General features: G+C 36.5%; 1 protein-coding gene across 1 annotated transcript; it reads left to right on the top strand.

Moving 5' to 3' along the window:
- Positions 1-2468: 2468 nt before the first annotated feature.
- LOC120011557 (heterogeneous nuclear ribonucleoprotein 1) lies at positions 2469-6003 on the top strand. Its single transcript, XM_038862701.1, has 6 exons — positions 2469-2693; positions 2922-2962; positions 3042-3205; positions 3304-3403; positions 3481-3650; positions 5160-6003. The coding sequence occupies exons 1-6, from the start codon at positions 2578-2580 to the stop codon at positions 5715-5717; spliced, it is 1149 nt and encodes a 382-aa protein (XP_038718629.1). The 5' UTR covers positions 2469-2577; the 3' UTR covers positions 5718-6003.
- Positions 6004-14021: the final 8018 nt, after the last annotated feature.

Raw genomic sequence — 14021 nt, 5'->3', positions numbered from 1 at the left:
ACAATAGGATATGAGAAGGTTGATTAATTAATGGAGTAACTAAAGATGCAATAACCAAGAATAAATAGTAAACCTTAATGCTTTGAAACAAGAAACCATAATTTGAATCAACCAATGTTAGATCCAATTATAAATATAAACCTTCTTGTGTGTAGAGGCGCAATATGCATTAGATATGCCTTTACATGAATTCCAAATATTGAAGAAAAGATATCATATAAATTCTTTTTTCACAAAATTCAGATTCATTTTATATTGATCCATAGGAAGTTTCTTTATAAATGATATGGGCATAGCATTAACTCAAAACAACTGTTGCTTAATCACAATATGAAACGCAAACAATTTGTAATTTTAGATGGTATTAATTTTTTTTTTAAAGAATTCTCACTACCTAGTAATCTATTACATTGTATTTTTACATTAGTGGATACCAAACGTGCAATACCAAGCCAACCAAACCACCCATAAATGGATACTAAACATTAAATTGCAATAAGATTCCTATTGCCATTCCAATACCAAGAAAATTAACCAAACAGAGCTATATACAATAGGAGGTAAACACTATATATATATATATATCTATATATATCTAAGACAGCATGTAGTAGCTAGTGCGACCACATCTGGTAAACACAATTGCATAGGGTGCTGAAGATGACACTATATATATATATACACATATGGGGGTTTTGAAGTTCGAATTTAAAGGTTCTCGAGGGCTTCAGTGGGCAAATGTTGAGGCTGAGGGACTTGTTGGTGAGGAAGGCCTTTTGGTGGGTGATCATGATCACTCTTCTCCTGCTCAGTTCTCTCTTCTGTAATTACTCGTTTAAATATTGCATGAGGCTCATCTACCACTCCTTTCACTTCCTTCACTGTTTTCTCTTCTTTGAACTCCTTCGCAGCCTTCTTTTCCTTGGTCTCCATGGCCGTCTTCTATGAGTTCTATCTATAATTCTATATGTAGTAGCAGTTGTTACCTGCACGTGTCTGTCCAAAATGCTCGACAGGTTGATGATATATTATCATGTTCCGTGCAAAGAGACACGTGGCAGTGTAGTCCAATTTTCAATTTTGTTCATCACGGTTCAAGGTTAAGAGTATTCGCAGCAGTTTCCTCATCTTTATCCTTATTCTGTAGTGCCATAGTTTCCTCATCTTTATCCTTATTCTGTAGTGCCATAGGACCATTATGCAGTATAGAGATTCAATTTTTGCACTAAGCATCCAACATATTCCTTATGCATGTTCCCTATATCATCAAATTTGAATATTTTTACAATTCATTAATTTTTATCTCCCCAAGTGATATTTTTCCTGATAATTAAAGGATTTTGTGAATATTGATAATGAAAGAATGAAAATTGACAATTGACAAACACAATGTCGTTATTGATCACCCAAAGAGTATGTACCCATAAAATTGTTATATCTTAGTAAAATTGAAAAAATTCAGCCAAAATCAAAATAAAAATCAAAACCAAATCAAGAACATTGAACCCTATATATGAGATGAAGACAAAAAACTAGTAGAGGAGAGCTGCATTTGTTGATTTCTTCCATTCAGCACTCATGGAGAGCATAAGAAAACTCTGGAGAAGAAGAGTTCTCGTTTCTCGCAAATGATTTCACCTGTTCTCTATCCCTGCTAAGGACTGACGCGCCAATTTTAGTTAGGTGTAAAATGTAATTTGACACACATAGGTAGCGTTTTTTTTCACTCCCTCACCCTGAGAAAAGAAATCAGATATAGAAAATAAAGTAGAGAGTCATATAAGGATAGAAAAACTGTTGCATCATTATTTTTTGACATGTTCTTCAAATATGAGGGTAGAGGGTTGTATAAGGAGACTGTTGAGAATGCTCTAAACCCCTCATCACCTTAAATTTGTTCTTCATCCAACGGTTTACGTTTAATTAACAGTCTCATAAATTTGATTGGTTTTTTTCTTCTAAACTTTCAGGATTGTTTGTGAGTTAATAAACAATTAAGAACATATAGTGCTCACAGGTTGGAATGATAAAGTTGACTATATGGGAGGTTGTAAGTTCAACTTTCATGTCCAAGAATTTTAACATTATTAACGGTTTCAATATTATCTTCTTGTTGACTGTATTGTTTAGTTAATGAATTTGGAGTTAATTTTATTTTGTGGGTTTTGGTTCGTTTTCTCCATACACGAGTTTTGACTTGATCTTACATGTTGGGCTGAAAAATTTTCGATTATGAAAAAAATTTAAATTTCTTGTTTCAAAAATCTATTATATTTTAACATTATAAATACCAAAACATTCAATAACATATTTTAAAATATGATTTAACATGGAATACTACGGTTCGAAATTCATTGTGGGCCAGAATACATTAAGTTTTCTGATGAACGAATCATAACCTGTCACGTGTCTAGGGTTATACTTTTCGGATTTGATGAATGTAAAACGAAAAAATAATTGAAAGGAAAAACGATAAACTTCTTTCTAGGGCTTATTCTAGTTCTCTCCATCTTCTATTCTTCCTCCTCATCCTGTATTCGTTTTTTCTCTACTGCCGTATTAGCAGTCTTGTAAAGCATGGACGGGCAAGATAACGGAGCTATTCGCGATGTAGAACCTATCGATGTCAGATCTGCTGACAACGTAGAAGATGACAGGTCTCAACCTCACACTGGTGACGGCGCCAGTCCAGGGTAATGTTTTCTGTTTGTTTCGCTAGAAAATTTGGAAATAGAAAATTAAGGAAAATCTTTTTAGGGTCTTAGGCGTAGAAGCTGTCTAATATGTCTTCGCTTCTTTCAGTTGTTTATCTTTTTCATGTTTTGTCCGCTGAAGTGGAATGTAACTTGTGAGGGAAAAGTTGTATTGTGTTCTCTGCTTGTTCTGTTATGTTCTAATATTTCTACGATTCAAAATAGCAGAAAAATTTTTATTGGAGGTTTAGCAAGAGAAACAACTTCAGGTTAGCTCATTGTCATGTGTCAATCTTATTAGTTTTACGGAGTTGTTTCTTGAGTTTATGATTGTTGTTGTTTATGCAGCTCAATTTGTCAAGTATTTTGGAAAGTATGGTGAAATTACGGATTCTGTGATAATGAAGGACCGGAAAACAGGGCACCCTCGTGGATTTGGGTTTGTAACTTATGCAGATCCTTCTGTTGTTGATACAATCATTCAGGAGACACATATTATAAATGGAAAACAGGTACTGCTTTAGTTTTGTTAAAGTTTGGTTCCTTTTTTCTCTGGTTGTTCCTTGTTAACTTGTTGAATGAATATCTGGGCTGCTATTGAGGAGTTTAGGTGGAAATTAAGCGAACTATACCCAAGGGAGCTGCTGGCTCTAGGGATTTCAGAACTAGGAAAATTTTTGTGGGCGGAATTCCAACAACTGTGGGTGAAGGTAATATTTTAAACGTTCTTCATAGTCGTCGTGTTTTTGATATCTGGATATTGATGCATATCCTTGTCAAATACCAGATGAATTCAGGGACTTCTTTGCTCAGTTTGGGGAGGTAATTGAACACCAAATCATGCGGGACCATGCCACAAATCGTTCTCGTGGTTTTGGATTTATTACATTTGAAACAGATCAAGCTGTTGAGGAAATCTTGGAGAAGGGCAACAGACTAGAGTTGGATGGAGCACAGGTGAGGGGATTTATTTCACTCTTCGAGCAATCTCGATGATGATATTCTATCTGCCTTGCTTTACAATTGACATTTTGCCACTAGGAAATATCACAGAAGACTTTTTTTAGTTGATGTCTAAGTCTTCATTGTTAAAAAAAGTGCATATAATTTCATATTCGAGGGCAATCAAGTGCAAGGATTGTTTAATTTTCATATGCCTGTTATTTTTGTGGATTGTCTATCCCAGAATTGTTAGATAACCTTCTAAATTGAAGTACTTGATGTTTATCTGCATAAAGTTTCGTATCAGACTTTCTCTCTATATCTGGTGATTCATTATTTGGGTTTGTGTTAGTTAACTTCTGTTTCTAATGTTATAGTGGTGCAAATGCTAAGCCAGGAACAGATTTTTTTTTGGGGTGATGAGGGAACCCACCAAAAGCACATCCCATTGGACTCCATCCCAATGGTAAACCTGCGGGCTACATGCAATACCCGCAAATCACATAGGTCGGTTTAGTCCTCAGCCGAAACCCAGTGTTGAAATAATGCCAAATCACACCAGAGTGGGTGTTACTTAGAACCTACGACCTCTCACGCACATGCGCTAAGAGGTTCAAACAACTAATTTAACCATCTGAACCAACGAAGAGGTTCCCACGCATATACGTGCGTTTTAGCTAGTAATAATTGTTGTAGGGGAAATACCTTAATTAGGTGAATTAAACAACATAATACCTCAAGGACAAGTCTGTGGGTATTTTTTTCAAGTTGCCAGTACCTGGAGAGGCATTTCTCATTGTTGATATTTTATTTTTGAATTTAATCTAGTATTAACTGACTTGAACACCTGGAATTATGAACTGTTGTAATGTCTGTGCAGTGTACTCAGACCTGAGTCAAAAAATTGCTTAAGCGCTTGGACTATGTAATGAATTTATATATCATCTGTACTCATGTATAAACTCACTCAATTGAAGTTAAAGAAACCCCCTTTTCATGTGTGATATTTGTAATCGCAACTAATACTCTAATAGAAGTATAGAACTTGAAGATGTTATGGAAGCTGGTGGAAATGTGGAATTATTAGATATCAACTCATGTAGGTGAGGAAAATGCAAGAAATCAGTAAATAGAAATCTTGTTGTAGATTTTAATATGCGTGATACTGATTGTGTATATAGGTCGGTTCCCAGCAGCCGTATGTCAACTTGATTTGCAATGGTGGCTGTTGAGGTTAGCACTGTACATATGGGTTTGGGAAGTCATTTGAAAAATTAGATGCCTACCCTGTCTTCTGTTTTTGTGAACTACAAGATAATTTCATTCATGTGGATACACTTCATGGAACAAGATTGATTGACAACCTCATTTTCCTTCATTGTGCACGAGTAACTGCTTTTGCGCTGTTGCTTAGAATAGTTTGATATTTCATCTGACTTGTGGATGACTTTCCATATGCTGAATGCATTGTTTATTACTCAAAGAGGTGCAATGACATAGGTCTACACTCTGCTTTTTTTGTAGGTGGAGATCAAGAAGGCGGAGCCCAAGAAGCCCAACCAACCACCTCCCTCATCCAAGCGTTATAATGATTCTAGGGCTTCTTTTGACAGTGGTTTTGGGGATGCTTATGGTGGCTTTGGGGGTGGCAGTGGCTTCGGTGGTGGGTATAGATCTGGCGGGGCTTATGGAGGTAGAATGGGTGCTTATGGGGGATATGGCGGAGGAGAATTAGGTGGATATGGAGGATATGGTGGCACTGGCATTGGGGCTTATAGGGGAGACCCATCCCTTGGATACTCAGGTCGTTATGGAGGAGGCTTGAGCAGAGGCTATGATCTTGGAGGTGGTTATGGGGGCCCAGGTGAGTATGGAGGATATGGTGCTGCTGGTGCTGGCAGTGGCACTGGCTATGGGGGTGGGTATGGGAGTGGCTATGATAGTGGCCTTGGTGGCGGGTATGGAAGCAGCAGCCTTGGTGGCGGGTATGGAAGTGGCAGTGGTGGGTCATTCTACGGAAGTAGAGGGGGATATGGTGGCGCAGGAAGTGGTACGGGGCGATACCACCCTTATGGCAGGTAGAAGGTTGTTGCTGGGAATACAATATTTTCATGAATTGTAGCAGGGGAGTTGAGATTGTTCAGTTTGTATCATCCGACCTTTTTATTTTCCGGTAGTCTAATGGAGCTCATTTTTCTCATGTTGCATTTTGGAAATTTATGAGTCAATGCCAAAATGGTTCTCCTTTTAATTTTAACTTGCAAGGTCTCAAAAGTCCCTGTTGTATGTATTTTTTAAGAATTCCTCATTGATGTTGATGAACTAAAAATTTTGCAGGAGGCTATATGTTTTTACTCGTCTGATTGAAGTAGACCTGCAATTGAATAGCTAAATTGATTTTTAGCCAACTTATCTCGTATGATAAGAATCTTATTTTCTTTGAACTTTTTAGTGGACATGTTTGAACCACTATATGGCAATGTGACAAGTTATTTGAAAGGGCATCAAAAGTTGAGTTGAGTACATGGAAGATTTCTTGAGGTTCTATAAAAATATAATATATGTTATATAAATGAACTAGCTCTTTTACCGGCACATGGTGTGGGGGAGGAGGAGGAAAGGTGGAGGAACTGGTCCTTCAGTAGGGGCAGCTTTTAAGAGACAGATGATGTTATATAATTGAAAACAGACAGAACATAATGTAAGATATGAAGGTGTATAGAAGTTATTTATCGTTGATTTTGCTTATCCTTTTACACTGTTGAAGGATACGCCACTTTTTTTTTTTTTTTGACCTTTTTATATGTTTGGATGTTAAATTACTTGTTACATTATGGCTATATTTATATAAATGATATGTACTTTTGGTTGTACAAGTTGATACTTAAGAAGAAAAAATTAAGTAAAAATTAGACCCCCTCCCCCTCCTTCCCCCTCTTTCTCCTCTTTACCCCTTTTTCCTCCCCTACCCCTTCTCCTTCCCCTTTCCTTTCTCTCTTTTCTCCCTGCCTCCATCTCCTCTTCTCTGCTTCTCTCCCCTCTCCCCCCCTCTTCTTTTCTCTTCTTTTCGTCCAATGGGTTAGATCTACCATTTCTTCACCCAGATTTGTTTTATTTTGTTATGTTCTTGTATTTGAATAAGGATTTTGCAGGTTTTTCAACTCTAGATTTCGATCTCTTCCATATGTCACAGATCTTTGATCATCGGCGTTTTTGGTGCTCTGGCAACATAAATTTAGATTTTAGTGATGAGATTTTCATATTTGAGGAAGTTTGGCCTCTCTTATAGATCCAAGTTGTAATTTTTTTTTTGTTTAGTATTTGTTATCTGACTTAGCTCGGTAGAGTCGAATCATTGGACAGTGGTTCGACGGGGTGTGGTGTAATATGGTGTCGTATAGTAATGTCTGGCGATATATGGTTTAGTGTTTGTGTTTTATTACTTTGTTCTTGTTTTTTGTAGTTCTTAGGTTGTATTTCACCTTTATGGTGGGTCCGAGTGTTTACGGGTCTCAGTTATTCAATTTATTGGGTAACCTAATACAATGAGGTATATAACTTCTTTTCAAAAAAAAAAAGTTGATACTTACTTGAAATTAGTAAATAATTAGGTTGTAGGGTGTAAATATCCTGACAAATTTCCTAAAGTTCACTTGTTTTATCAATGGACAACTTTTTATTACTCTAACTCAGTAGAACAACTTTACAGTTTTCAGAAGTTGGTGGAGCAAATGAGAGGAACGTTTTGTTTACAATGTGGTAGTATCCTTGTTTTTCAGATCAAAATGTTAAGAAAACTCAATTAGAAGACTTTTTTTAGGGATAAGTTATGGGGTAGAATCATTAAACTTGCAAGTAACGAAAAAAGGATATGGACAGTGTGGTATTGGTCAGTGTATAGCTCTGGACTCGAACGAATAGCGAAGGAGAATCCACGTGGTGAATTTCAACTAGTGTTATTAAAACTGGGCCGTACTGGTCGATTGGACCGTAAAACCGATGACCCGAACACCAAGCCAACACGGTTAAGTCAAAATACAAGTTATGCAAGTGACCTGGAAAAAAATCAATCAAATCATGTGATTTTTCATAAAAACCGTTGAACCGTGCCGATAAATTGGACGGTTTTTTTTTTTTTAAAATTTTGAATTATTTATTATATATTGTTAATTTATGATGTGAAACTTGATATCTATATGTATTGAGTGTATTGTTCTGTTAATCGAACCCTTCGCTGTATTGAAGAAAGTGGCTTTTGAGACTTCATAATTGAGTTGGATTCTTCCAATGTTGTTCAAGCGTTAGTTTCAGATGACTGGTTGGACTCTCAAATGGGTCATTTCGTGAGTGAAACCAAGACTATTATGAATAGACTGGGGGTTGTCAAGTGTCAACATGTTTGTGATCTGGATAATGAGGTTGCTCATACTTTAGCAAGAATGACTAAGTTTGGCTTTGGGAGATCCATGTGGGATGCTTTCTGTTTAGTGGAAATTATTCCTCTTGTTGGGAAGGATCAATCCCTTCCTGTGTAATGTTACTTGTTTTTAATGAAGTTTTCTTCCTAAAAAAAAAAGGTGTATTGTTCTGTATTAAATATGATTTGAACTTAATTTTTTAATTTCTTAGTTTTTTTGTGGATGATCATATAAATTACAAGTTATGTCAAATACAAGTTATGCAAGTGACCTGGAAAAAAATCAGTCAAATCATGTGATTTTTCATAAAAACCGTTGAACCGTGCTGATAAATCGGATGGTTTTTATTTTGAATTATTTATTATATATTGTTAATTTATGATGTAAACTTGACTTTTATATGTATTGAGTGTATTGTTTTCTATTAAATATGTGATTTGAACTTAATTTTTTAATTTCTTAGATTTTTTTATGGATGATCATATAAAATTATTATGATATTTATTTTTAGCATTATTATATATTTTTTAAATTAAACTTGTGGTTAGACTGATGACCACTAATTGAACCAGCGAACCGATCCCTCGCACGGATGTATGTTCGGCACGATTTTTTATAACATTGATTTTGTTGGATATATAAATGTTATAATGAAACAAATTTGAAATGTCAAGTTACGACTATAACATATAATATATTTATACATGCATTATATGTTTGAATTTTAATAACAATTTTTAGTGAAAACACTTTTTTAATACAAATAGTCCAATCAAGCATATATAACACAAAGATTTTGTATTGAAATAAACACACAAATTGATGCACCTTTAAACACAAATAGATTGAATATTAACACAATATACCAATAAGTTGAAGAACCAGATAAGTTGATTTGTGTAGTTGTTGAACAGTAAGGAAGAGCGAGGTACGGTATGCATCGAATCTCCTTAAAGTGAATTTGATCATGCCTCGCGGTGTCCAGCAACTCCAAGCAATCACCTCCCAAGATACAACGCTCCTGCACCACCGTGTTAGTGACACTCCAAAATAGGTGGTTCAAAACGAACCAATTAGAAGAGCACTCTCAGACTAGATGATAGAATAGAATTTTGGTAGAGTAACGATAGGGGAGAAGCAGAAGAATTTCGTGACAACAGTGGAGAAGATTTGCGTGTGTCTTTGAAATGAAGTTGCAGGTCTCCTTATATAGGAGCTAGAGCAACCAATTGCCCAGAAAAATCAGAGAGTGGTTGTTGATTTTCTGGGCACACCTCTTGACCAGGAACTTCCTACTGATATGGTGGGCATGATCCTTGACCCCACAATTTCGGGCCTGACTAGAGACTAAGTCTCCTGTCTGGATGTTGGGCTTTCTCTTCTATGGGCTTGAGCTTGTAACAATGTGCAAAAAATTTAAGATGTGAATTGGACTAGGCCTAGTACAAGCCCACCACGAGCAACCGAACCGAACCGAACCGAGTCGGGCCGGCCTAATGGACGGCTGCGACAGCACGCGGGTGTGTGTTTTTAATCAAAGCCCATAATGGGGTGCCTCTCCCTCCTACAAAAGCTTGGGTGCCCTTTGGCCCAAAGTCCTACTACAAAGTTTGAGCTTATTGCACTTTGTTTACCATGCTCATCATGGTCACTTTGGAGTCTTTTTACATTCAATCAAAAAATGATTTGGTCACACTAATTGTTTTAATTTATTGTCCTTATAACAAGGATTAATTACCGATAAATTTCATTCAATAAATATTATTGAGCTTTCAATTAATAAGGGTCAAACTATGGTTGACTATCATTTTTTCCAACAATCTCCCACCTTGAATGTGAACAGACGACAATACTGACACGGAAGATCGTCTGAGAGTACAGTAGGATAAATACTGCATCAGGATAGGTAGCTTTAGGCTTTGAACCTTCCCTAGTGAAAACCTATCGGACCCACTTAACTAGTCAGTGGGCTATAGCCTTGAACTGCCAATTGTTTATGTAAGCCCAGTCAATAGACCTCACACAACACCAATTCAAGTTCAAAATTGGTTCTCGGTTGTGTTCATTATTTCGGCCCTGAACATCTTGGGTTCAATGAGTGGCTGGGTGCTTTAGAAAATCTCGCCTTTAAAAGATTTTCATAGAGTCGGCCTTACTCTTCACTCACATAGGTGATATCCTATCAAGAGTATCCTCTAATACTCCACTTGTATTTATAAGATATAGGTATCATTAAAAGCATTGCTTAACCTTGATACTCACTTAGCACTTAGTGCATCCAAGGAATGGGTTGGACTTTAAATTCCAAATTGCTCACTTGAGTTACACAAACTTGTGTTGTCCTATTGAACCTAGTCTATGGGATCTCCAATTGCTAGGTTAGGTTTCCATATGGATAACTTATTATTTTAAGGCTTTTAAGCCCATCCCCTCGATGCGCAGTCAATTTGCTCTCTACTCAACCCCTTTGTAAACGAATCCACTAAATTTTCTTTAGACTTCACAAAGTCTATGGAAATTATTCCATTTGAGAGCAATTGCTTAACGGTATTATGTCTACGACTATTATGTCTAGACTTACCGTTATATATCATATTTTGTGTCATTGCAATTGTAGCTTGATTATCACAGTGAATGTAGATTGCGGGCACAGGTTTTGACCATACTGAAATATCCTCTAAAAAGTGACGAAGCCACTCTACTTCTTCACCAGCTTTATCCAAAGCGATGAACTCCGATTCCATCATTGATCGTGCTATGCACTTCTATTTTGAGGACTTCCAAGATACTGTCGCACCCCGTAGGGTGAATACATAACTGTTAGTTGATTTCGACTCCTTGGAATCTGAAATCCAATTAGCATCACTATACCCTTCTAGAATAGTCGGGTATTTATCACAATGCAAAGCATTATGCTTGGTTTTGTTCAAATACCCTAATACTCTCAATAGAGCTTTCCAATGCTCATGTCCAGGATTGCTTGTGTACCTGCTTAGTTTATTGACAGAGTACACAATGTCTAGCCTCGTACAGTTCATAATATACATGAGATTGCCTATAATCCGAGAATATTCCAACTGTTCAATACTAACATCACTTATAATACTAATCACAAAAATTATTAAACTTGCAATTTCAATATATGCACAATCATCACAGAAATTAAATTATGCACCAAATCAACAATTGTAGTTTGATAAAGCAACAATATTCATGCACGTACATGTATTGATGATGCAATCATACCCGGTTTATCAAAAGTACAAAATACTTATATGGAAATTTATTGATTCAGCAATGGATACTTGTATATTAGACAGATGCTCATGCAAGTACTTTAGACAAACTTGTAAGCATAGAATTCAACAATTAAGCATACTACATGCAAACTTATTCGAGATTTAACAGAACACTAAATTCACTTTAAGATTGTTGGATATATAAATGTTATAATGAAACAAATTTGAAATGTCAAGTTAAGACTATAACATATAATATATTTATACATGCATTATATGTTTGAATTTTAATAACAATTTTTAGCGAAAACACTTTTTTAATACAAATAGTCCAATCAAGCATATATAACACAAAGATTTTGTATTGCAATAAACATACAAATTGATGCCCCTTTAAACACAAATAGATTGAATATTAACACAATATACCAATAAGTTGAAGAACCGGATAAGCTGATTTGTGTAGTTGTCGAACAGTAAGGAAGAGTGATGTATGGTATGCACCGAATCTCCTCAAAGTGAATTTGCTCATGCCTCGCGCTGTCTAGCAACTCCGAGCAATAACCTCCCAAGATACAACGCTCCTTCACCACCGTGTTAGTGACACTCCAAAACAGGTGGTTCAAAATGAACCAATTAGAACATCACTCTTAGACCAGTCCAAGATACAACGCTCCTTCACCACCGTGTTAGTGAGACTCCAAAACAGGTGGTTCAAAATGAACCAATTAGAACATCACTCTTAGACAAGATGATATAATAGAATTTTGACAGGGTAACAATAGGGGAGAAGCAGAAGAATTTCGTGTGTCTCTGAAATGAAGCTGCAAGTCTCCTCATATAGGAGCTGGAGCAATTGCCCTTTGATATGGTGGGCATGATCCTTGACCCAGTTGCAGTCTCCTGTTTGGATGTTGAGCTTGGCTTTCTTTTCTATGGGCTTGGGCGCGACCGAACCGAGCCGGCTAGCCGACCGGATGGTGGTGGCGGTGTGCTCGTGTGTTTTTAATCGAATCCCATAATGGAGAGTCTCTTCCTCCTACAAAAGCTTGGGTGTCCTTGGGCCCAAAGTCTTACTACAAAGCTTGAGCTTATAAACACCACATCCACATTATATTTTTCCAATGTGGTATTCTCACACACACACTTATTGTACTTTGTTCACCATGTTCATCATTGTCATTTTGGAGTCTTTTTACATTCAGCCAAAAAATGATTTGGTCACCCTAATTGCTCCAATTTATTGTCCTTATAACAAGGATTAATTATCCATAAATTTCATTCAATAAATATTATTGAGGTTTCAATTAATAATAGTCAAACTATGGTTCATCATCATTTTGTCCAACAGATTTCACCTAAGTTTTTTTAATGGTAGACAGACTTTTATGCAGTGACATCAACCGTCCAGGGTCGTAAAAAGGTGAAAACATTGATGGTCCATCTGAAATAAAGTCAGAGAAGTAATAACCCAACACATTGTCATAAATTTAGTTCTGCTTCCCTGAGTGTGTTTAGCATATAAATAAATGCACATCCTTAACTGATCAAAACTCTTTCTTCATATAATGCAAACAAGATCTTAGTGATTTCTCCATGCATAATGTTATCAAATATCCATCTCTTGATTGACTTACTTGTGCATGGTGATCGATCGGTTGGTCCAACAAACCAGTGAAACGCGAAGCAACTAAAAATGGTACTGCGTTGCAGTAGTCAGGGTATATATGTTCTGTTGCGTCATTCTGTTTTGGCAGAAGCTGCAATGTCACGCATTCAATATCGCTCTGTCTAATGCATTAATTGATCATGTTAGACCCTCATTTTTGTACGAAACGTTTTAAGTACAGAGCATAAACTAACAAGTTAGACATATAAGAACAATAGAGATAGCTAGTACAATGGCCGCTGGCCTTTTGATTATTGTTTATTTCTCAACTCATTTTTTTTTTCGTCCTTGTTAGCGGTTGATCATCTATGCCACCGGAATGGTGCACAAACCGTGCTTGTTCATTATTATGAAGGCTTCGTTCTCATAATAGGCGACAAGCTAGGTAACTGGTATTATTGTTATCATCAGTTGTCATCCATTAATTGTTGTTATACATAACAAGATACACAAAGCACATCATTAACAGAGAGAATCGACGAATGAAGTTGATGAAAGTGTGCTTCTTGTGTATTTCCTGCACTTGGGTGGCACAAGGTTTGGAGAAAATACAGCCATGGATGCTAGCTTGGAGGGAATGATTGCAATACATTGCACACTTAGAATGATTGGTGACGAAAGGGTCCCTCTAAGCCCCCACTAGAATCTTTTTTCACCGTTTGATCGTGTCACCGTTTGATGAGTGTATGTGGATCTTTTCTTTCTTTTGTGGTGTTGGTAGGAGAGTAAAGTGGGACCTCAACAAGGACAACTCATACTTCTACTCTCATGCTCCAAACATGCCCAAAGACCGAAGTGGGGTCCGGTAAATGAATCCCAACAATAGGAAGTGGGACCCGCCAGCGTGGCGGCCTGGTCCCACATGTTCTGTTAAAAAAAGAAAGAGACATTGATATTGCAATTGCACCACCACCCTACAAAAATATCTTTTTATATCCTTTTTTTCTAAGACTACGACTGTCATTTTATACTAAATTTATATGACATGTAAAATAGCCATTAATTATAATGCACATAATTTTAAAAAAATTCATGGATGTGTAATGATGGTGTTTACGAG

Source organism: Tripterygium wilfordii, chromosome 12 (assembly GCF_013401445.1).
Source record: "Tripterygium wilfordii isolate XIE 37 chromosome 12, ASM1340144v1, whole genome shotgun sequence".
Taxonomy (NCBI): domain Eukaryota; kingdom Viridiplantae; phylum Streptophyta; class Magnoliopsida; order Celastrales; family Celastraceae; genus Tripterygium; species Tripterygium wilfordii.
The sequence above is the reverse complement of the archived record's forward strand: the minus strand, read 5'-3'. Positions and strand labels throughout refer to the sequence as shown.

Coding starts and splice junctions, on each gene's coding strand:
- LOC120011557 (XM_038862701.1), top strand. CDS start 2,578: ATGGACGGGCAAGATAACGGAGCTATTCGCGATGTAGAACCTATCGAT. Junction 2,963..3,041: donor AGCAAGAGAAACAACTTCAG/GTTAGCTCATTG, acceptor TTGTTTATGCAG/CTCAATTTGTCAAGTATTTT. Junction 3,206..3,303: donor ATATTATAAATGGAAAACAG/GTACTGCTTTAG, acceptor TGAGGAGTTTAG/GTGGAAATTAAGCGAACTAT.